At 50.1% G+C, this 23981-nt stretch overlaps 1 protein-coding gene across 1 annotated transcript in view; it reads left to right on the plus strand.

The window, feature by feature from the left end:
* The window catches only part of snx29 (sorting nexin 29), a 62674-nt gene that overhangs the window by 27085 nt on the left and 11608 nt on the right, over positions 1-23981 (plus strand). Inside the window, exons 15-19 of the mRNA XM_076171983.1 lie at positions 4425-4531; positions 8605-8721; positions 9980-10035; positions 10144-10225; positions 21510-21650. Coding sequence (XP_076028098.1) covers positions 4425-4531; positions 8605-8721; positions 9980-10035; positions 10144-10225; positions 21510-21650 — 503 coding nt within the window. The remainder of the gene's footprint in view (positions 1-4424; positions 4532-8604; positions 8722-9979; positions 10036-10143; positions 10226-21509; positions 21651-23981) is intronic.

The following is a 23981-nucleotide window of genomic DNA, read 5'->3' on the forward strand; positions in this document are numbered from 1 at the left end:
GTTTGATCTCCCTTAAACAGACGGAGCGAACCAGAGCCTGAGCGCTGTGGGCCGAGTCCTTAATAAGACACTTTCACTTAATTGATTATCGGTTCTGAGTCTTTGTGTGCGCTGGGCAAGTTTAATATCTGCTCACACTCACACAGCTGCAGGGGGGTGATGAGGATGAAGATGATGGTGGTGGTGGTGGCGGTGTGTGTTAGATTAAACTCAGCTCTGTTAAATTGATTTACCAACCGTGACCTGAATCTGTGTGTGAGGAGGATCATCTGTATGCTTAACCCCTGGTGGTACAACAGCACAACTACAAAACTGACCTGAACACATCAAATGTATTGGAAAGGGAATGTTTTTCCCAGCATGCTTTAGGCCTCACAGGCGCTTGTGTCGTCTGTGTCTATAGGTTTATAAAAAGAAAGAGGAAAAGGAAAGTTTCGGGGCCAGTTTTGGAGTGTGTCTCTTTGTGTGTGTGTGTGTGTACACTGCCACTCTATAGTTTGTGAACTTGTGTTGATTGATCAATTAACTCAGCGAGCGCTTTGATAATGAGGCGAGTTTACTGAGAGGACGACGTGACGGAGCGGCGGAACATTTAGTCTCTCCTCCACATCTCCTGCTACGCTTTGTACAACTCAACTCCCTCCTGAGCACCAATCAAAGGGTGTGTATGTGTGTGTGTGTGTGTGTGTGTGTGTTCTCTCTCTCTCTCTCTGTCTCTTCACGCATCCGTTCCCATCATAATTGGAGAGTTTCCTTTCTTGCCAAGCCGGACCGCTCAGGGATTGTAACTAAAGGTGTGTGTGTGTGTGTGTGTGTGTGTGTGTGTGTGTGTGTGTGTGTGTGTGTGTGTGTGTGTGTGTGTGTGTGTGTGTGTGTGTGTGTGTGTGTGTGTGTGTGTGTGTGTGTGTGTGTGTGTGTGTGTGTGTGTGTGTGTGTGTGTGTGTGTGTGTGTGTGTGTGTGCGCGCCTCAGTGCGACATGGCACTGAGGCGAGCAGATCTTTGTCATACACCTTTGCGGTCACGTATGTGTGTGTTCTGTCTCCGCCTCCCATTGCTCTTGTGCGTTCCTCACTCTCGTCCTCTCTGGTGTCGATGAGTTCCTTGCGTTTCCATGGTTAAATTGAAGCAGATCTCCACACGACTCGCTCGACCTGGCGTCCTCCCCCTAAACCGCCACGCTTCAGTTTCCTCCCTCACAGCTTCACTCATTAGTTTTTCTGCAACATCTGCATGTCGCCGATACTCGTTTTTCAATTTGGCAACTTCATATCGCCCCAAAGTGAGAGACCCGACGGAGCGCCGAGCCCGGGCTGGTCTCACACACACACACACACACACACACACACACACACACACACACACACACACACACACACACGTGAGGCCCTGTGAGCAGAGATGAACGAGGCACAATTAGAAAATGGAAGAAGATTGCTTTTGATTAGCGCGCGTTAATTAACTCAGTTAGCCGCCTGCCTGCTCCCAGCCGGCCCCTCCACACACACACACACACACACAGCACGTGGTGGGGCCGTGTGTGTTAGTGTGTGTGTGTGTGTGTGTGTGAGACTGTTCTCTCCTTCCTTGGATGTCTGATCTTGTAGTTTTATAATGAAAAACAGATGAACCTTGAACCTCAACTTGATTTAACGTGCGTGTGTGTGTGTGTGCGTGCGTGCGTGCGTGCGTGCGTGCGTGCGTGCGTGCGTGCGTGTGTGTGTGTGTGTGTTTGATTCCCACAGTGCCATTAGGTTGCCGCTTGTGTGTCAAACATCTTTGTATGCATGTTTTCATTGATATGCATGGCGGAAGAGGCCGGCGGGATTAGCCGCTACGGGACGGCGGGAATACGGGCGAGATGAAGCGAGCGACGCTGAATGATTGATGAGGGAGGAAAGGAGGGATGAGGAGGAAGGAAAGGAGGTAGCTGCGTTCCAGAAGTAAAGTAGGTGAGAGAGAGAGAGAGAGAGAGAGAGAGAGAGAGAGAGAGAGAGAGAGAGAGAGAGAGAGAGAGAGAGAGAGAGAGAGAGAGAGAGAGAGAGAGAGAGAGAGAGAGAGAGAGAGAGAGAGAGAGAGAGAGAGAGAGAGAGAGAGAGAGAGAGAGAGAGAGAGAGAGAGGAGGAGAATGACAGGAAGGAATGGAATCAATACTGCATGAGGAAGAGGAGGCGACAAAAACAAGGACGTCTTTTTTTAAGGCGGAAGAGATGAAAGAGGGAAAGTTAGAGGTAGAAAACGGGAAGAACAAAGGATGAGAGAGAGGGACGGAGCGCCGGAGCAAGGAGATGAGACGAGGAGGGAGAGATCCAGGAGAGCCCCAATTTCACAGCAGCGTGAGTGCGGCGAGGAAGCGAGCGGCCATGTTTTATTTAACGGCTTCGCTCCGTCACGCTAATGGACGGAGCGGCGGGAAGTCGTGTGTGTCACCCGCCTGGCACGCCGTCGTTACGGCCGCCGCCGCCCCCGCCTCCACGCCTCAGACTGTTCCCGCTACCGCACGTCTTCAGTTTGTGCTCCAAATGATGGAAGTACCTCCAGCTGCCACACGGGGGCAGACACAGACGATCTGCCCGCTGCCCCCTCGCCAATAAAGTTATTTTGGATCGGGAGTCTGTGGCTGCTGCAGAAGAAGGGGGAGGAGCCAAGGTTCCACGTCATCATCAGTGTGCCAGAGTTAGTTTGACCTTTGACCCTTTGGCTGCAAGTCGTCCTCAGCGTGCAGGTTTCCATGACGTCGGTAAGCCGGTGACGAGTCGCATCCCGATCTAGACGATGAGAGGAACGCAAAACCCAATGTGGCGCTGAAGACAAGATCAACGCTAACGAGCTCGCCAACAAATCCTGGCCCCGGAGTGTTGAGGAGGAGGAGGAGGAGGAGGCATACAGTGGGAATTCCCCTCGTTGTGCTGATGCTGCCGGCCTGTGTGTGTGTGTGTGTGTGTGTGTGTGTGTGTGTGTGTGTGTGTGTGTGTGTGTCTGTGTGTCTGTGTGTGTGTGTTTCTGGGCTGAGTCGGCTCATTATTTCACACGCTGCAATCGTTAGAAAGCGTCTCAGGAGAGGCAGGCAGGCGGGGGAGTGTGGACGACTGGGAATGACACGTGCACACACACACACACACACACACACACACACACACACACACACACACGTGATCAGTCCGATACGGATGCGGCAGTTCCCACATCAGTCATGTGAACATTTTTACACACACACACACACACACACACACACACACACACACACACACACACACACAGCTGCTTGGTGTTGCTCAGTTAGTTTTGTTATTACAGAGCAGCTGTCCACTCCATTTCAGCGAGTCTGCAACATCTGTGTGCGCCCCCCCCCCCCTCACACACACACACACACACACACACACACACACACACACCTCTCTCACGTTGTGTGTTTGGTTATTAGAAGCGCATCAACCTGACAGGTAACAGAAATCCACGTTAAGGGGGAAAAAACTGGCAAGAGCAACCAGCAGCAATCATGACTGTGTCAACCTGTGTGTGTGTGTGTGTGTGTGTGTGTGTCTTTGTGTCTGTCTGTGTGTGTGTGTGTGTGTGTGCGCGCCTTATCTTCATGCAATTGTGCCTGTTGTTGTGTTCACTTCATGGTTTCCTCGCCACATGGATGCTCGTCGTTCAGTATGATATTTATTGTGTGTGTGTGTGTGTGTGTGTGTGTGTGTGTGTGTGTGTGTGTTGGTATCTTCCTCAGCTATTAGTGAGCTGACTGAGGTGTACAGCACAGAGGCGTCGGTGGGCCACAGATAAGCGTTGCTACTGGGCACTTTGCAGGAGCCATGATAACGCTTTTCTATCAGTGTGTGTGTGTGTGTGTGTGTGTGTGTGTGTGTGTGTGCTGGCTTGTGAAACCTCCCCCTTTCCTTGGCGGTTCCCACTTCTTCCCAATGTTAAACACTTTGTAACAGCGTCAGATTTCATGTTGTCGCCATGGAAACGATACAATGCAAACGTCCCTCGTAAACAACATTTAGTCACCACGGCGATTCACACAGCCAGGTGAAACACGTGGAGAAAAAATACGTATGACATCATGGTGATCTAAGCTTGATCGTTTGATTGATCAGTCAATGATATGCTTCCTGTCTCCTCTTCATCCTCCTCTTCCTCCTCAGAGCAGCGGTGTGTGTGTGTGTGTGTGTGTGTGTGTGGAGGTGTTAGCTGTGTGTGATGGAGGTGCAACAGCAGCGTTAATTCACTTTTACTGCGAATCCTCACACATCTGTGAAACATATCGAGCTCTGACTTCCTCCTCTTCCTCTTCTTCTTCTTCTTTGTTGTTCGGGGAACCTGATTGGTTGATGTTTACGGGCTTGGTAGAGACACTTTAGGTTCCTCCATACAACTCTAACGTGTTGCCCTTCCCTCTCTCTCTCTCTCTCTCCCTCAGCTCTGTCGGTGCTGCGGTCGAGCGACGACCACGCCCCCGTCCCTCAGAACAAGTCCCTGGGCGACGTGGAGGAGCTGGCAGCCAGCTACGAACGCAAACTCATCGAGGTCCGTTCACACACACACACACACACACGCACACCAATTTTCTTTGCTATATGATGAATCCAGAAGCAGTGATTGACACGACACCTGACCTTTGACCTCTGCGGACCGCTGAACATTACCACCACATTTCCCATTAAGAGCTGAAGATGAGTGTGATCGCTCCAGAGAGAGAGAGAGAGGGGGGGGGGGAGGGAGAGGAGGGGGGAGAGTGAGTGAGAGTGCGAGCGAGCGAGCAATGACATCGTCGGTGTTTTCTAATGAGTTGTGCAGGAACATCCACATGAATTATTCATCCACGGTTTTACTTCTCGTTAATATGAAATAATTCCATCTTTGTTTGGGCGAAACTTATTTATGCGTGCGTGCGTGTGTGTGTGTGTGTGTGTGTGTGTGTGTGTGTGGCATTCTTAATGGCGTTGACTTGGTTATTTCTTGCTTTGCTGAGCTGACAGTCTGATTGTCTTCTTCATGGCGGCGTGACGCAGGGGCGTGGCCTCGTCTCTGAAGGGACACAGCGTCGCTCCGCAGCCTGGAGATAATGAAGTCGATCTGATGATGTCATGAAGAAGTCCCAACGCTCACACAGATAGTTTCATTCCCTTATGGAGGAGAGACGCTGTGTCCCTTCTCTCTTGATGGAGTTTCCTTGCCATTGACATTAATACAGAGTAAACACATCTGTACACACACTCACACACTCACACACTCACATACTCACACACTAACACACTCACACACTCACACACCTACAGGGATTTCCATATAGATCTAATCTCATGGTCTCAGTCTGTAAGATGAAGCGTCCTGAAGGTCGCCTAGCAAGTGTGAAGACGGAGGAGCGAGGACAGAAGAAATGAGATTTGGAACGTTGGTTCTCGGTGATTGTGTTTGTTCACCCTGGGGTGCGTTTGTTAACCGGTCCGGTGTTCTGTGGTTGAGCTCTCAGGGCCGCCGCGGTCAGACCAACGCTTTGATCCACATCACAACATCGAGAGCGAGAAGAAGAAGAAGGGCGAGAGGAGCCACTTTGTCGTCTGCTCTTTCTGTCTCTCCAACCACCCGTCTGTCTTCCCGTCTGTCTCTCGTGCTTTGTTTCTGTCTAATCTCTCTTAATAACGTTAAGATTCCATCAGGATTTAAATTCAGTAAATCCTACAAAGGGAATAATCTCATCCTGGAGCTGCATCATGATTCCAAAATAGATCCTGAGATGAAGATGAAGATAGACCCTGAGATGAAGATGAGCCGCTTGAACGTGTCGAGTCTGTCTCTGTCAGCTAGACAGAGACAGACAGAGACAGAGAAAAGAGAGACAGAGAAAAGAGAGACAGAGACACAGAGACAGACAGAGAGAGACACAGACACAGAGACAGACAGAGAGAGAGAGACACAGACAGACAGACAGACAGACAGAGTTCATGTGGACCCCCTGCTGCTGCTGTGTTATAAACATAAACATCAGAGTTTGTCTCTTGGCTCTGTCTTTGTTGGACGTGTTGTTGTTGTTGTTGTCGTTTTTTAAGTTTTTAACTCGGCCTGAATCTAAATGTGTCTGAATCTCTACTGGCAAACTTCAGTGTGAGAGAGAAATCATTAATTAATGAATTTATCTCCCTGAGTCTTCAGCTAATGTGGATTAAAACAGAAATAACTGAAAGACAAGAGTGAGTGAGTGAGAGAGAGAGAGAGAGAGAGAGAGAGAGAGATCCAAATGCTTATGGATGTGTGTCTGTATGTGTGTGTCACGGGCCACATTTAGCTGTTTCTATAAACTTCTATCTGTTTTCTTTCTGTCCATCTGCCACTCTCACTTCATCACATCCTCTCTCTCTCTCTCTCTCTCTCTCTCTCTCTCTCTCTCTCTCTCTCTCTCTCTCTCTTTCTGGGTTCAGAGTGGACAGCACAAGCACAGCTTGTGATGTCTATATCCGTCCTCTCTCTCTCTCTCTCACGTTCTTTTCCTCCGCCTCTCCGCTGCCGCGTCTCTTCTTGTTTTTTACCGAGCAGCTGTGCTGAAGTGAGTCAGACAGACAGACAGATGCTCTGTGTCGCTCAGCTCAGTTTGTATACTGGGGCAGAGGGGAGGAAGAGGGTGTGTGTGTGTGTGTGTGTGTTGCAATCCTCTCACAGATTTAACTAGCAGGTAAACTCAAACACCTGAACCTATAACTAACATAAAGTCAATGATTTGTTTACATTTCCCCGTGCTCCCTCTGGGGCCTGGACCAGAGTCCCTTCTCTTCTCTTTTCCTGAGCAGCAGCTTGTCTCTGTAACATCACACAGATCTGCTGTTCCAAACAAACGACTCCATTTATCTTCGTTACACAGAGACGACGACAACAAAACAACACAAACTAATATTACTGCTTCCTGTTTACACACACACACACACACACACACACACACACACACACATATATATATATATATGATGAGGGACGCAGGGTCAGACCTCTGTCCCCCCTCCGCTCCTCTTATTGAGTATCCCTCCTCACTTTACTCTGCGGTGTAAATTAGAGCGCCTCACTTTGTGGAAACACACTCTGAGGAGACGCTCGCCTGGAAGCTGGAGGCACTTTAGATGGATTTCCTGTTTAATCCAGTTTAATGTGACGCTTGTTTACCGGCAGGGGAGCTCAGGTGAGGGGAGTTTACAGACGCTCCCTGAGGGACACAGCACCGGGTTCCTTTCTCCCCTTAATCATCGTTAGGTGGCGAGTGTGTGTGTGTGTGCGTGTGCGTGTGTGTGTGCCGCTGCATTTATATCAGCAGGAAAACGCGTCCAATTAGCTCGCACGACTCGAAAAGACATACGCATCCCATACTGTACATGCGCACTCACACACTCTCTCTCTCTCTCTCTCTCACACACGCACACACACACACGTATGCATGCGCAGCTGTAAAATGACAAACTGATTAACTTCCCCTCGGTGAGAATTAATTGGCTTCTTTCACGCTTCAAATTAATTCCTTCTTTTCTAACGTCCTATTTAAGAGCGGCGGCGGCGGCGCTGATGAACGGCTGCTGCGTTTAATGTTTCTAAGGGGAGGAAGTGAGGCCGTGCGCTTCCTGTCACCTACAGGGAGCGACGGGACTTTGAAACACGATCCACAAGTCACCACAAGAGTAGTGAAGCTGCAGCCCAGCTACTCTGGAAGAAGGGTAGAAGCTTCAACTACTTTGAAGCTACATCAAGGGAGGATCTGTCATAGAGACGTCTCTCTTCTTCATGGAGACGTCTCTCTTCTTCATGGAGACGTCTCTCTTCTTCATGGAGACGTCTCTCTTCTTCATGGAGACGTCTCTCTTCTTCAGATCGAAACGTCGCCCCTGAATTAAAGAAGTAGCGATACATTTTGATTCAATTAACGCACAATAAATCAGGTTTCTTATCTCCGTCAAGGTCGTTTTAGTCACCATAGAAACATCTCCTCGGCCCTCACAGCGGCGTGTTTGTGCCGTGAGCGAGACGCCGTCGTCTCCGCCCCTCGGCCGGCCTGTCAGCCGAGGCGAAGCGACTGTGACAGCAGGTATCCTCCATACAGCGCAGCATGTGTCACAGCTGTCAGTCAGCTGACAGAGACCTGTCCACACTGGTTAGGCAGACACACACACACACACACACACAGAGAGAGAACACAAGGAATAACTGGCGTGCACACAGATGTGCGTAACGCCGCGTCAAGGTGAGTTAGAGTCGAGGGCGATTGACTCTCAGGCTGGCAGGAGGCTGGAACTGGAAACACACACACACACACACACTCACTCTGTTGGAGGCTTGACTGTTTCCCAGAATGCCTCCTGCTGTCCTGGTTCATCACGTCTCCCCTGCTGACACGTGTGTGTGTGTGTGTGTGCACTCAGTGGGAATAACAGGGTCGTCTTTGGAGCTTCATTTGTTTACATCAGCTCCTATAGTTGTTGTTGTTTTTCCCTCCTTATAATTCTGTACGACAGGATAATGTTCCTCTGCACCGTGAACGTAATGCTTTGTTCCTCTTTGGTTTGTGTGTGTGTGTGTGTGTGTGTGTGTGTGTGTGTGTGTATATATGTGTGTGTGTGTTGCAGGTGGCTGAGATGCACGGCGAGTTGATAGAATTTAATGAGCGTCTGTATCGTTCCCTCATGGCCAAAGATCACCTCATTGTCCAGATGAGACAGGAACTCATTGACCTGAGAGGGCCGGTAAGTTACTGGAAACACACACACACACACACACACACAAACACTCCACTCTCACTCACGTTGGATTCTGCTTCTCGATGATTTCCTCTCCGTTCTTTGCTGTGTGTGTCTGCAGGAACGTTTACAGTTCTGTGCGTGTGTGTGTGTGTTGCCTCCCTGTAGGTGGCGCTCTTGCTCTCGTGTCAGCTGTCGCCTGCTAATTATCACTTTGCTGTAATTCTGTTCAACACAAACAAAACGCCATGGCTGTTAATTTTCAAAGTCGCCCTCTGCAGTAACAGCAGACGAGCTCGCAGAATGCCAACATCTGGTCACAGAACAGCAGTGCTCAGAGCACACACACACACACACACACACACACACACACACACACACACACACACACACACGATTGTCCAGACTGATGTGAGCAGCAGTGATGGAGCCTCAGGCTTCAGATACGACCGCTTATCCCCCAGCTTCAGCCCTGCTCTGCTGGACAGCTCCTGTGTGTGTGTGTGTGTGTGTGTGTGTGTGTGTGTGTGTGTGTGTGTGTGTGTGTATGTCTCTATGTGTGTGTGTCCATCTTTCCTTCCTTGCTGTTGGCTCCTGATTCCTGCCTGCTTCCAGGTCTCTAAAGCTGCAGCTGAAGATCAAACCGGACCTCTTTCATACAGTCTCTCTCTCTCTCTCTCCCTTTCTCCCTCTCTCTCGCTCTCTCTCTCTCTCTCTCTCTCTCTCTCTCTCTCTCTCCCTCTCCCTCTCCCTCTCTCTCTCTCTTCTGTACGACAGGATAATGTTTCTCTGCACCGTTAATGTAATGTTTTGTTCCTCTTTGGTGTGTGTGTGTGTGTGTGCTCCACTGAGGGAGCTGTTGTGACAGTGTTTTAGCTCAGAGCCCACCACTCTCTCTCACACACACACACACACACACACACACAGTCCTGCAAACATGTTGGCTTGACCCACATGACCCACATCTGCTGATCTGGAAACTTGAAACTAAGCAAAAATAACATTGGCAGCAAACAGCAGTGGAGCACACACACACACACACACACCCCCCCCCCCCCCCCACACACACACACACACACACACACACACACACACACACATTCTGCGGCTGAGTGTTTTATAATGGAAAACCTCCACACACACATCAAAGGGAGTTTCAGATTCCCTTCCCCTGAGGGTGGGTCAGCACTGTCCTTCCCCAGAGTAAGTCCCTCCCTGTGGCCCCCTGCTGTGTGTGACCTCATCTCTCCTCTTTGTTCTCCAGGTTGCAGGAGATTTGAGCCAAACGTCCGACGACCCGAGCCTCTCCGACTTTGAGACGTACGACACTTTCTCTTTACATCGAAACGCCTCTGAGTGCGAGCTGAAGGTATGATGATGATGATGATGCTGATGAAGGTGGTGTGTGTGTGTGTGTGTGTCCCTCAGTGCTCACCGCGCCCTCATCAACGTCTGGATCCCCTCCGTGTTCCTGCAGGGCCGAGCCGCCAACGCCTACCACGTCTACCAGGTAGGCTCTCTGTGTGTGTGTGTGTGTGTGTGTGTGTGTGTGTGTGTGTGTGTGTGTGCTGCCTCCTCTGCTTCTGTCTGTCAGCTGATCCAGCAAAGTTAGACGACGTCGCCTCATTCCCTCACTGTTTTACTGCGTCTGTCACATTAACAAGGTGTTACACCGACACACACTCTCACGCCACGGCCCCCACTGAGAGACACACACACGCGCACACACACACACACACACACACAGATAAGGTATAGTTAGTGGAATGCAGTCACACACAACGATACACAAAGAAACAAACAATTTATATCAACACTAAAATCTCTCTCTCACATACACACACACACACACACACACACACACACTCAAATGCAGGTAGACATACAGTGACACACTTATATATATACACACACACAGAAAGCCCCCTCAGTGATGTGACGTACACACTCAAACCTGCGTGTGTGTGTGTGTGTGTGTGTGTCACGGTGAAATGACGCACACACACACACACACACACACACACACAGAGATGCACGTACCGTGGCGGTGCAGACACAGAGTGCTGCACCATAGACACACACTTCCAAATGCTGCTTGTCAGACGGAAAAGCACAACTTTACACACACACACACACACACACACACACACACACACACACACACCCACACACACACTGCTCTTATCTGCACTGTAGGCAGGAGGTACAGCTGTAACGTTAGTCAGGGGAAACCACACGGGGAGTGATGCGACAGGACGAGCTGGATCCTGAGCCTCTTCCTCCTCTTCCTCTTCTTCTTCTTCTCCTACATAATGGATGCAGGCTGAGGAGCTGACGGCCGCCTGACACCTTCAGCTGTGAAATCATCCCCAGGCGCCCGGCGGGACAGAAGCCCCGCCGGCGGGGGAACGAGATGCGGCGTCGTAATTCCTTCAGTTTTCCCGTCAGTCGTGCCGTCAGATTGTTCCGGGTCGACGCGTAGGAGGAAGTGCTTTACGTTTCCTCCACCGCTCTGCCCACCGCACCGTCTTACAGGCTGATGTGTACTGAGTGACCATGTTGGTGTTGCAAACCCCAGTAACCTCACCTTAGAACCTTCACACGCCTGTGTGAAAACAGGAAACACTTTGTCCCCGCGCTCGACTAAACTGTGAGCGCTTAGGGTTTAAATCAAGGCTCCATCATCGTCATCATCGTCATCATCGTCATCATAATGGCCACCTGGTGTCAGCTCAATCTGTCCGCAGATGGCCCGAGTAGATTTGGAGCCCGACTACCTGCGTGGAACCCAGAGGACGTGCGTGTGTGCGTAGCTTTGGTTAGCGGCCTGTGTGTGTGTGGGCTTCCTGTCCAGGGCCTGGAGCCCAAACAAAGCACAGTCCATCTGCCGCGTTGGACGCTTCCCCTCCCACAGCTAGATTCATCTAATGGATCCCTATGGAAGCTCCTTTTGTTCTCAGACAGCCTAATGGATGGACCAGGGTGAGGCCGGCCATTGTTGTGGAGGTGAGATCGTTGTGAAGATTGAGCGGTGAAGGCTTCAGAGTTTCATAAGAGGCCACCAGGGGGCGCCTGTCTGTAAACACACCCACAGGACCGTGTGACCTCAGAGCAGATCCTCCTCCGGCCCAGGTCACAGCAACCTGAGCTTCAAAGTGAGAGAGAGGGCTGAGAGCTGAGAGCTGCCGGCGGGACGTGACCCAAAAAGTGGAGCTCTTGTTCTCCTCTCCTCTCCTCTCCTCTCCTCTCCTCCCCTCTCCCCTCTCTCTCCTCTCACTCGGCCAGATTGCTCGTCGGCATCGTGGCTGGGCTCAAATTGCTTGTACTCCATTTTCTCCCTTTGCATTTGCTGCTGTGAGCCTCTTTCCTCCTCCAGCCTCTGAGATGACTTCCATCTAAAGCCCAGTAAGGCCGGAGGTAGAGAGAGGGAGAGGAGGAGAGAGAGGGAGAGAGAGGGAGGGAGAGAGAGAGAGAGAGAGAGAGAGGCGGAGGGGGGGTGCTGATGGATTTGCTCTATTATGAGTGGGGTTGGTGCTCTGTGTGCCTCTTGCCTGTGGGCTCTTCATCCCTCCGTCTTCTCTCAGCCTCCCCTCCTCTCTCCTCCTCCTCCTCCTCCTCCTCCTCCTCCTTCTACACTCCTAATGACAGAATCATACGTCCCCTCCCTCCCACACCCAACCAACAATAGACGCCGCGTTAGGAGAGGCTGGGTTTGGACGCCGTCAGCCGCGGCTTCTGTGTTTTCATTAGCTGTGCGTCTGGGAGCGGAGCTGTGGCGTGAGACGATCAGGCAGGCGGGAGGAGAGGAACCATCAACCCTACACAGGAAACCATCAACCCTGCACAGGAAACCATCAACCCTACACAGGAAACCATCAACCCTACACAGGAAACCAGGGCACAGGCTCAGACACGAGACCTCAAGCTCCAGCCTAACCTGACCCCCCCAGACATGTAAGAGTCCAGGTCAGAGACTCTTGTAATGATGCTCCTGCCATTGCCCTTGAGCAAGGCACTAGACTGGGGTCGCTTCATTAAACTCAGCTTAGAAGCTATAACCAGGAGTCCTTTAGGGTTTCTGTACATTTAGCAGTCTGTACTTTGCGAGCGACATCATACAGACGTGTGTGTGTGTGTGTGTGTGTTCCCTGCTGTGCTGCTGTCTGATGGGTGATTGCTGGGTGTCGTACCTGCGGTGCTGAAGCAGTGGGAGGGACGCAATGTTTAGAAGACGGCTGACAAAGTTTAACAACCCTTAAGTTTTGCGGGGGCCTCTTCTTCTTCTTCTTCTGCTGAATTAGGACGACTCTGAGGAAGAAGAGGAGGAAACTAGGGCCTCAATGAAGCCCTCAAAACACACACACACACACACGTTTCACAAGTGCAGCATGCGATGGTAAAGTTTGTCCCTCTTCAACTTTTCCTCACTTGAACACCTGAGCCGATGAAGAATCACAGCTGAATCAGCTCCATCTTGTTCTTCGTCGTGTCTCAGTTGGCAGGGCTGGATGTTATTTAAGAGCTTCTGGCCCGTCGAGCCTGTCGTCGGCTCGGCCCGCTTCCATGGATCCGGCCCCTCGCCCTCATCCATCTCTCCCCCGTCTCCCCCCTTCTCTCCCCATCAATCCTCCCACCTCCTCTCTCTCCGCCTCCCTCTCTGCACTTCTGCTCCTCTTCCTCTCCTCTTCCTCCGCCGCTCCCTCGCCCATCAATTCTTCACTCAGAGCGATTACGTGGGATGGGGAACGGGCCTTGATGGGTGCCGTAGCTCTGGTTGATGAGCTCCGGGGGAGAAGTGGAGATGCCCTCCCGTCGACGAGAACGGCGTGCGGCGGAATTTATCTTCATACCTCCCTCCCAGATGAAACGGGAAGAACTGCTTTTAGAGCTAATCTGTCTCTGGAGGAACCGAGGAGGAAGTTTACGCTGCGCAAAAACCTATTTGTTAAAATTAGCGTGTATTTGTACAAGCGGCCATGCGAAGACAATCACACACACACAGACACACACACACACACACACACACACCAGTCGACACCCAGCTGGCATGACAGTGATGCAGCTCATGTGCACGTCGTCCAAAGGAGCTGCCAGAAAGTGGAGCTCTCTTAATTACGCTGTTTTAATGCCATACATCACACACACACACACACACACACACACACACACACACTCACCTGCTCTCTCTCGCCTGTGCATTATCGCTCCAGCGTATGCCCGTATGCGTAGCGTCCATAAGCGCGGCGGCGTCTCTTTGAGCGCTCAGACTTCCAGAGAGCTGATGGAGTTTCCCAATTAGCAGCCGCTCCATAAAGCACCTTTGGCTTCCTCTCCTGCCTCCTGCCTCCTGCCTCCTTTAATATGCAGCGAATGAAACCTCACAAATGAGCCCACGCATGAATTATTGAGACGTTCTCCGCCGCCACGCTTTCACACGTGCACGCCGCCGCCGCCGCAGAGTGTGTGAGGTTTCAGCTCCTTTCATTTCGCTGGTTGATGTCGGGGTTTGACTCTAACTGACCGCTCGCTTTACGTCCACGCCCGGAGGCCGAGGCCCGCATGGAGATGAGGCTGCTTTAGCTATGCAGATGAGACGAAGCATCCACATGTATAACTCTGAACATTCTGAGTGTGTGTATGTGTGTGTGTGTGTGTGTGTGTGTGTGTGTGTGTGTGTGTGTGGTGTTCCATTCTAAAATGGAGAAATGTGGAAAAGGCTGAGGAGTGTGTGTGTGGCTCTCTGTGTGCGTGTGTGCCTGTCTCTGCATGTGCGTGCGTGTGTGTGTCTCTCCGTGTGTGTTTGTGTGTGTGTGTGTGCGTGTCTCTCCTTGTGTGTGTGTGCTCGTACATGAGAGCGATTATAGTTATGATAATGAGTGGTTGGTGACAGAGGGAGATAACTATTATGTTGATGATGGTAATGATGAATGTTTTACAATGATGATGATGATAATTACAATGGTTGTCTTGGTCTTCATCCATCAGTCAGAGATTAAACACCCTTGGGAGGCACACAGGCTGCGTTCACTGCTGCACACTGCACCGTCATTTACATTACATTTCCATTTCAGACACTTAAAGCGCCGCTCTCACCCGGAGAGACCGCCAGCCAGCCAGCCAGCCAGCCAGCCAGCCAGCCAGCCAGCCAGCCAGCCAGCCGGTTGGTTGATGGTTCGGCGTGTTGTTCAATGGCACTTAAGCAGGACGAGCGGCGGCTGTCGCGACCCCACGTCCTGTTTAGAATTCTGCTTTTGCTGGAGTTCTCAGTCTTGTTTTAAATGGAGGCACATGAGTATGACATCATGCTGTAGTCTTCATCACAGAGGGGCTGTGTTGGGATCTGATATTGAAATCCCTTCTCAGTACTTTGGGACTCACTTAAGAAACAACTATTCAGGGTACTTGCCTCTTTATATGCTGTGTGTGTGTGAAGTATCTCGGTCTCCAGTGCACCTAGAGGTATGTAGAAGTGATGCATGCTGGGATAGACAGAGTTTGGTTTGTCTGGATGTCAGATTTCGTCTTTCCCGTTTGTTCCAGATGAATGGAAGCCAAAGCACAGATCTATAGAACCACAGGAGTGGATTCAGACTGTAAAGCAGCACAGAGAGGCGTCTCCTCTCGTCACATTTACAGCCCAGTCTCCTCCTCCTGCTATAGGCTGCAGTAAGTCAGGGTTAAGGTAATAGCTAATAGGTAATTGGTGTTTTAAGAGCTGGACTGGAGCTCATAAAGCTCCGGAGGCGGCGGCTGTAGGACGCAGGAAAGGTGAAGGCCTTTATTTCATCTGCCAGAATAAATATCTCAGCCTTTATCGCTACACTGGGAGTCGTTAGCGACGGACGATCGGAGACCCGAGGCGCGCGGGGAGCCAACTTTAGCCAATGGCGTCGGTGTAAAGAGTCTTTATGTGCCCCGACAGGAAACGCCTCATTGGCAAATCCATGAATCCGAGACAAACACAGCTCTTTTCTCCTCCTCACTTTGTTCTCCCTCAAACAGACGACTTGAATCTGGTCTTAACAATTCCTCTTCCTCTTCCTCTGCACGTTCCAGTCACCTCTCCTCCTCCTCCTCCTCCTCCTCCTCCCCCTCCTCATTTCCTCACAGTGTCTAATTCTGTTAGATGTCAGGAGCAGCGACACCTTAACTGCAGTCAAGGTAGTAATCACCCTCTCTGTCTCTCTCCCCTTCTCTCTCTCTCTCTCTCTCTCTCGCTCTCCCCTTCTCTCTCTGTCTCTCTCTCTCTCTCTGACACTTCAGCTGCTTCACGCTTTAAAGACGTGAAGGCATCAGAGCCCATCAGTGTCTCTAAGTGTCTCTTTACGCGTCGTAAACAGAAATGATCATGACATCATTTCCTGTGTGATAGAGGAGCATGGACAGCAGAAACCCTAGATTCCAGTCAGACGTTTACTTCAGATGTCCCAGACCCTCTTTTGAAAAGCAGCAGTCACGTTGCGCTGCGTAGTGAAACTGGCCTGGAGGGGCTGTGTGTCCCAGGCGCCATACATCGGTACACACACACACACACACACGCCACTTTATGTCCTTTGTTTCTTTTGCTCCTTTGCTATCATCCCTTCTCTCAATCCTCTAAATGGATTCTATTTTCTGGCTAATTGGGCAAATGTGTGTGTGTGTGTGTGTGTGTGTGTGTGTGTGTGTGTGTGTGTGTGTGTGTGTGTGTGTGTGTGTGTGTGAAGGGGCTGATGATGACACAAGTCTCTGCTGTCTTTGCTTTGAGCCTCTGTCTCGCCCCCCTGTCTCTCTCTCACTCACACACACACACACACACACACACACACACACACACACTGTGCCTTTGCGTAGTGTTGCCCACAGTTCCTCCTCTGTCTTCTTCTGAAGTCTTTCTCTTTGTTTTCTTCTCCTTTAAGTGTCCTTCACTTGAGTTGAGCACCAGCTTCCCTCCTTCCTTCCTTCCCTCCTTCCTTACTTCCTTCCTTCCTTGGAGGTCACATTTTGTAATTTTGGAAAAAATCAACAGAATATTGCTTGACCCTTTAAACTGGACTGAGATGGAGCTGAGGTCACGTTGGCTCTGTGGCGTTACAGCCTTAAGCTCCACCTGATCCATGAGCTCACAGGTCAGCTCAGGTCAGAGGTCGCACATGTTGGGCCTGTTCCTGGCAGTTGCAGTCTCCCAGCTCTGCAGTGAGTAAGAGGACTGTGTGTGTGCAGGGCTCCTGTGGAGTCAGAAAGAGGCTCCACTTCTGCACCTCGCCCGTCTGTCATACCAAGGAACAACAGACAAGAGAGAGAGAGAGATCATTATCATCTGCGCTCCCTGCAAATCTCTGCTTGGGCTCAGGAGCTTTTCTGTTTCCACCTTTGTGTCTGAATCCCTTTGGGGCTCCAGATTCACTTCAATGTCACGCAAAGCAGCAATTGTCCGTCTGCGCTTTGTCTCAGATGCTTTCAGATCTCTATGTCTGAAGTTGTTTGACGCTTTGTGTGAGGCTGCCGGCTCCGTCTGCTGCCAGGAAGAAGGCGGGCGAGCTGCCAGGAGTGGAGTTCCCCGTGTGTGTGTCTGTGTGTGTGTGTGTGGACTTCACGTGTCCTCTTCAGCTCTGGGCTGCTCAAAACTTTGGAATTGAAATCCTTAGAAATAAAAGAAAACGCAGGTTTGCTACTTCACATGGAGGCAGCGGCTGGTGGAAAGATGTCAGGCCTTGTTATTGTCGTCTAACGTCACCTGTGAATGGAATTATCACTCAATAATGAGCACAAAGGTACAAAGGATCATCAGGGTCAGAGGGAAAGGTTGGCGTGAGTGAAAAGCTAATTAGGAAACAGCTTTGTGATGAAAGGTCACACACCTCCTGTTCCTCTGATGACCACCTGTCAGTTTGACCTCCTGAGGTTGTGATGTTGTCTTAGATGTCGCCGGCGATCCACAAGAACGACTCCACAATCGGCTGGAGCTTCTAAAACAAGCGCGTCATTAGTGGCTCCAGATGCAATAGAGAACAAAGGAGCTGTTTACAATGGAGATTTCTGACAATGAAAGAATTTCCCGGCGTGGGAACTGTGACAGCTCATTGTAGGAATGCTTCAAAGGCTCGGGAAATTTAAATATCCCCTTTCCAAATTTAAATAAGCCACTTTGAGAGGAAACACACCTCCAATCTGAGGCCACTCTTACTGCCACCTGCATCCAAACCTGATCTGAAGCCAAAGAGGCCATCAGGAGGAAGAACGTGATGTTTACTGTACGCAGGGTGACGGGGAAGGTGGTCCAAGCTGTGGCACGGGTCGGGTGAATGCTTAATGTAAAGATGGGAACGTTCTCCTCTCGCTCTCCTTCATTCTGAATGTTGCTTACAGGGAGGATCTCTAACGGCGGGATGGAGAGATAACATCTGAACACGTTGCATAAATTGGCCTCATGGGTCCATAAATATTTGAAGACTTTAAAAGCTGCTTTAAGTTGTACAGTACATGAATGTTTGACACCATACTGCAGATTTCCACTGCAGCTTAAATACACTTTGACAATTTGACTCAGTTTGCTGGGAGTCCATCGTCACGGCAGCGCAAAGTCTCCTGCAACTCTCCATGAATGCTTGCTTTATTTTCCATTGTACTTCAGATTAAATTCAGGGAAATCTCATTGTTAAGATCTGTAAGCTTCCATCATGCCCAACCTGCATATGGAACGTTCCACCTTAAGTCCTGCCTAAACACCAAGTCGCCTCGAGTAAGTTAGTAGTAAAGTTTGACTAATCCCCACACACACAGATGATCCAGAGTGTGTGTGTGTGTGTGTTCCCCCTCTGGTGTTGACTCACTCACAGGTCGTCCTCTAATGTAGCGTGTCATTATGTTTCCTCTCGTTCTCTAATGAGGCATTTAGACGCCAACAAAAGAGCGGCGTTGACGGCGGCCCGGCTCTGAGCGGCAGAGGAACAACCTCTCACACCTCCCTGATGAGGCCTGTGCGGGCCCTGATTACAGGCCGGGCCCTCTTTGAAGGCGCCTTTTATCAGGCCAATCAAAGCGCCCCGCTCCTCCAAATATTCCAGGACGGCCTCGGTTTGGACGTCGGCGAGTTTTTCCGTCAGAGATAATGAAGGAGTGTTTGTGATCCGCCGAGAGGAGGGAGCCGGCGGCTGAGCGCTGAGGCTAATGCGCCGCCATAAATAAGTGGGCCAATGAGACGGCCCAAAGTGGATTAAGCTCGCTGTGCTAACGCCGCCTTATGTGACGAGCAATTACCCGTCTGAAAGACTCCAGACGTTCTGGGTCTGACTTTATCCACAAATCTTTGCTACCACAGCCATTGATGGGCTGTGTTTAGACCCGTGTGTGTGTGTGCTCTTATCTTCATCCAGGGATCTGTTAAAATGTGAACAAAAACACATTGATCCAGTTTTCCTGCTGTGCCCACTGAGTGAAAACGGGGCATTTTGGCTATTTTCAAAGCAATACTGTGTTTATATTTTTGTAGAATTTGCTGAAATCCTCATCACATCCTGAGAGGAATCCATCATTTGTGTGTCCTCTTGCCTGTAGCGCCCCCTATTGAGCCCCAGCAGTACAAAGCTTTAGCATCAGAGGAGCCTCAGCAGCGTTGATTAGATTTACATTTTCTCTGACTTGCTTTTTAAGAGAAATGAGCACAAAGAGAACAAGACAACTTTATTTTCCTGTTGACTTTTTTTTACGCGCTCCTCTGTTTAATGTACAGTGGAGTACAGTGGAGAGGAAGTGGAATTTATGTGTGAAAATGGAAAATAATGAGCAGAAGAAGCAGGCGGCGCCTCGTATATCAGTAAAGATGGAGGATGATTTGATCTGTTTTTATGGCAGGTTGTTAGGAGAAGCTTTATGTTTGAGTGTGTGTGTAATGGCTGTGCTTTAGGGTTTTCAGTGTTTATTAAAGCTTTGGCACTTTTCATCACGTAGCGTAATATAACAGAGAAAACTTTTCCTTTTAAAAGCTGAAACTTTACAAATGAACACAAAGTACTGATGGAAGCCACAAAACATCCAAACGGTCCAAAACAAATTAGAGAAGAAGATTCAAATAAAAACAAATGGACCTGAAATGACCCCGTGTTCATCGCGCGCACACACACACACACACACACACACACACACGCTCGTTTGTTCGTTCTCAGGCTTTACCAACGCGATGCTTCCGCCGGCTTGCAGAAAGAAAGTAGTCAGAGTCCTTGACGCCGTGCTCCTGCAGGTCATGCACAAAGTGCAGGGATGACAGGTCCTCGCTCCATTAGTCGCCTTGTCTGCTCCCATCACATCAGCCGCTCTGGATTCCGCTTCTTCCTTTAGTGCAAACGGCTTATTCCAGCCGAGCCGCCCGTCCGTGAAGTCGGCCTGCCTGTTTCATTTGTTCGGGCTCTTTGGGCCAATCAGGGCGTTAGTGGAGTCTTTAGATGTGAGCGAGCTGTACGTCCCCGTCTTCCTCATGATCTCCTGATAGACGTGTGTGCTCTGATTGTGTGTGCAGTGTTGCTAACGCTGCACCAGACACACAAATCAGGCAAAGGGTTAAAGAAAGAAACCCTGCTTTCTGTTCTCAGCTCCAGCTTTATTTCACATATTTTCACAATAATAATGAATAATAATAAAGATGGAATGGAAACGTAAACATCAGGACCTCTGAGGGATTCCGAGCCCTGTGGAGTGAAAGGTGTTTCCGTGACGACAACAACAAGCCAATAAAAAGATAAACGACAAATAAAACAGACATCAAAGCCCACTCAGTTGATTAGGCAGTTTATTTATGGCGTCCCTGTTAGTATGCAGAGGATTTACGCCTCCTTTGTTTACACGCAGTCCATTTGCTTTCCCAGCAGAGAGAGGTGTGTGAACTGTGGCTGTCATGAGTCGACTTCAGTTAGCATGACGCTGAGTAGTCACCCTGATTTTCTTATCTCCCCCCCCCCTCCCCCCCTCTCCTCTCCCCCCTCGGCCCCCCCCGTGTGTTTGTTCTGTGGACCGTTGGAGATTTGTTGTTGTTGCCGTTTCTTTACTCCGGGCTTTGATTCGCTCTGTGGGGAGTGTGTGTGTGTGTGTGTGTGTGTGTGTGTGTGTGTGTGTGTGTGTGGCTCTGCTGAGGTGTGTTTGGTTCGATTTGTAAATCAATTTGTGTTTTGCTGTACCTGAATTGATTCTGCTCTTTTCTTCAGGTGGACATTTTGAAGTTACATTCTTAAAAATAGGTCCCATTCTTTTGTCCCGGTTCTGAAGCCCCGTCTCCCTGCGTGCCGCTCCTTTTCTCCCTCTCCTCCCTGTAATAGGCTCATCTTCCCCCCCCCCCCCTCTCTCCCTCTCCGCTCCCTCCATCTTTGCTGTGTCTGAATAAAGCAGCTAATGGTGCGTGGAAATGGTGGCAGCACAGTCACATCTACAGACACACTCTTCCTCTGTTAGACAGACTCTTCCTCTGTTATGTGCCGCCGCTGTATCCAAGTGAATATGCGCATTTGGGGCGGCGGATGAAAGGAGGCCATTCTCTCAGCCGTCTCATTCATTTACTGTAAGAGCTTAATGATGTGAACTGCAACAGGAATCAAAACCCAGACGCTTTGCTTTGCTTCCATTTTCCTCCCTGCTTTCTTAGAGCAGAAAGCAGATCAGAGGCCTGTTTAAGTGTGAGGAGCCTCATGTTGGGTAAAATGTCTGAATGCTGCATAACTGAGGGGAGGCTGAGGCTTTGAATAGGAAATATGAGAGGAGGGCTGTAATTAACAGCAAGATTTAAGCTGCTGCTGATGATGATGGCGGCGTGTCCTTCCTCTCCTCAGGTCTACATCCGCATCCTGGACAACGAGTGGAACGTGTACAGGCGCTACACTGAGTTCAGGGAGCTCCACAACCACCTCAGAGGCCAATTCCCACAAGTGAACACCTTCAACTTCCCACCCAAGAAAGCAATATGGAACAAGGTGAGCGCCGCCCGTTTGTTATCGATCGCTCCCCGTCCGTCTCCACTTCCTTTGTTTGTCTAACTTTAGTGTCTGCGCCGTTGGAGGAGCAGCCTAAGCTCTTGTCTGCAGACTTGCTCGGTGGAGCCAAACATCCTCAAACACGCTCCAACAATGTCTCTGACCCAGTTTGGGAAATCTCTGGAGTGTCACTTTAAGGCGGTGAGGCGCTCGCTCAGTCGCTCATTACGTCCAATAGGAGTCCAACTGCAGGGATGTTGGGGAAAAGATACAACTGAGTGTTTAGAGGATCCTGTTCATGCTCTTAAAAGCTGCGGTCGGCGAGAGTAGTGTCTCTCTCTCCCTCTCTCTCTCTCTCTCTCTCTCTCTCTCTCTCTCTCCCTCCCCCTCTCTTTGTAAGGAGGGATTTGAGAGCTGATTTCGTTCTGACCCCGATTCTGGAGCTGCTGGTCAAATTTGATGTCGCTGCAGCCAAAAGCTTGCGGTCGACTCTCTCACTCACTCACTCTCTCTCTCTAACTCTCTCTAACCTTCAAAGACGCCATTCTTTCACGGCTAAAAACTGGTGTGAATGCTAAGTCGCAGGAGCTGTGTGTGTGTGTGTGTGTGTGACGAGGTACTGCCTGTGTGTGTGTGTGTGTGTGTTAGAGTAACTGAGTGGGATCATGCTGAAGCGTCAGCGTGAACTAGCGGTCTAGACGGATGGTGTCATTGTGTCCTGGGCTGCTCTCTGTAAGCCCATTACATCGTGCGTTGGGGTGAATCATTGGTTTTCGCCGTCTCCAGGAAGTCGGCCGTCACTGCCAAGAAAGCTTCGCCCGCTCGCTCGCCCACACACCGCCGCTCTCACCTGGAGCGAGCGAGACGCACCCGCCGCACTGTCCTCCACTTCCTGTGCTGTCATCGGAGGCGTAACACTCAATAATGGAGAAGTGTGATTGCGCAAGAATTGATTAAAAAAATCCAATCGTAGAGAATTGATGGTTTGAAGGTGAGAGTTTATTTATTTATACGGGAATAAAAAGAGAGCAAGGAGGGAGATTGATTTCCGAAGTGGATTCCTTCCCAGTGGACTGAATGGAACGCTGCAGAAAAACACTTTAAAAGCTTCAGAGCGGCGTTGTTACTCAGTGAGAAAGGAGAACATGTAGTGCTCAGCCTGTAACAGGAAGTGCTTAAGTATTGTTAAACATGATGTCTTATTGTGGATTATGATGACAGTTCCTCTGATTAGAGCGTCTCAGCCGTCACTCTGTGTTCTCTCCCGCACACTTCACCGCCTTCATCGCTCCTCTTCCTCTCCTTCTGTTTCCTGCGCTCGTTATCCTCCCCTCTTCCTCTTCTTCTTTTCTGTCTCCTACACGTTGTTTTGATGCCACTCGCTTTAACGTTTACCTCTGAGTGTGTGTGTGTGTGTGTTTGGAGATGAGAGGCTCTCGTGGCTTTTGTGCCTCGCCCACACACACACACACACACACACTTACACACACACGTTGCGTTTGTTCCGTTTGAAGCCAAATGGACGTTGACATGTGTGAGTCTGGTTCCACCTTGAGGTCCAGATCTCCTGTTCAGTTCTGCTCGTCCACGGCTCGGTTGATGGGATTGTTTGGACGTGCTGAGGCCAGTGTGGGCCGCGCGTGTCTGACCCACAAACACACACACACACACACACACTCTCTCACACACACACACACACACACACACTTCTCCAATCAATTTTACGCCGCCAGTAAAAACGTTTTAGTGCAGCAGGAGAGCGCAGCTGTCCAGTAACTGAAAGGTGAATAAAGAGCTTCCTCGTGTGTGTGTGTGTGTGTGTGTGTGTGTGTGAGCACCAAACCGAGCTCCTATCTGATGCATTAAGTCATTTTTTGCATTTGAAACCTGGACAAAAGGAGCCGGGACTGTGGGAACTTCTGGAACGTCGCTTGAGGACAAAACCTGATGTTTCCCTTTTTTTCTTTTTCCTTCTTTCCTCCTGTTTTTTTAATGCAGACGTGTTTTTTTTTTTCTTGTCTGCTTTCAATCACAAATCCCCAAACGTTTGCTCCGACTCGACCTGCAGTGTTCTCAGATAGAAGAGCGAGGGAGGAGGAAATGAAGCAGAAGAGGAGAAGAAGAAGAACAAGAAGCTTTAATACATTACAAACAGGCAGAGGATGATGACATCATCACTCCCAAAATCTGCAGCGATCCCAGACGTTTAGGATCTCTAGCTGTGAGGCAGGCGGACGTGTGTGTGTGTGTGTGCCCGTGTGTCTCTCTGGGTGCCCAGTGTGTGTTGTGTGTGTGTGCTGGTGGAGCTGTGTGATGCTCCTCCTCCTCCTC

This window comes from Genypterus blacodes, unplaced genomic scaffold, assembly GCF_046128005.1.
Source record: "Genypterus blacodes isolate CSIRO-AG114 ecotype Tasmania unplaced genomic scaffold, CSIRO-AGI_Gbla_v1 ptg000277l_1, whole genome shotgun sequence".
Classification (NCBI taxonomy): domain Eukaryota; kingdom Metazoa; phylum Chordata; class Actinopteri; order Ophidiiformes; family Ophidiidae; genus Genypterus; species Genypterus blacodes.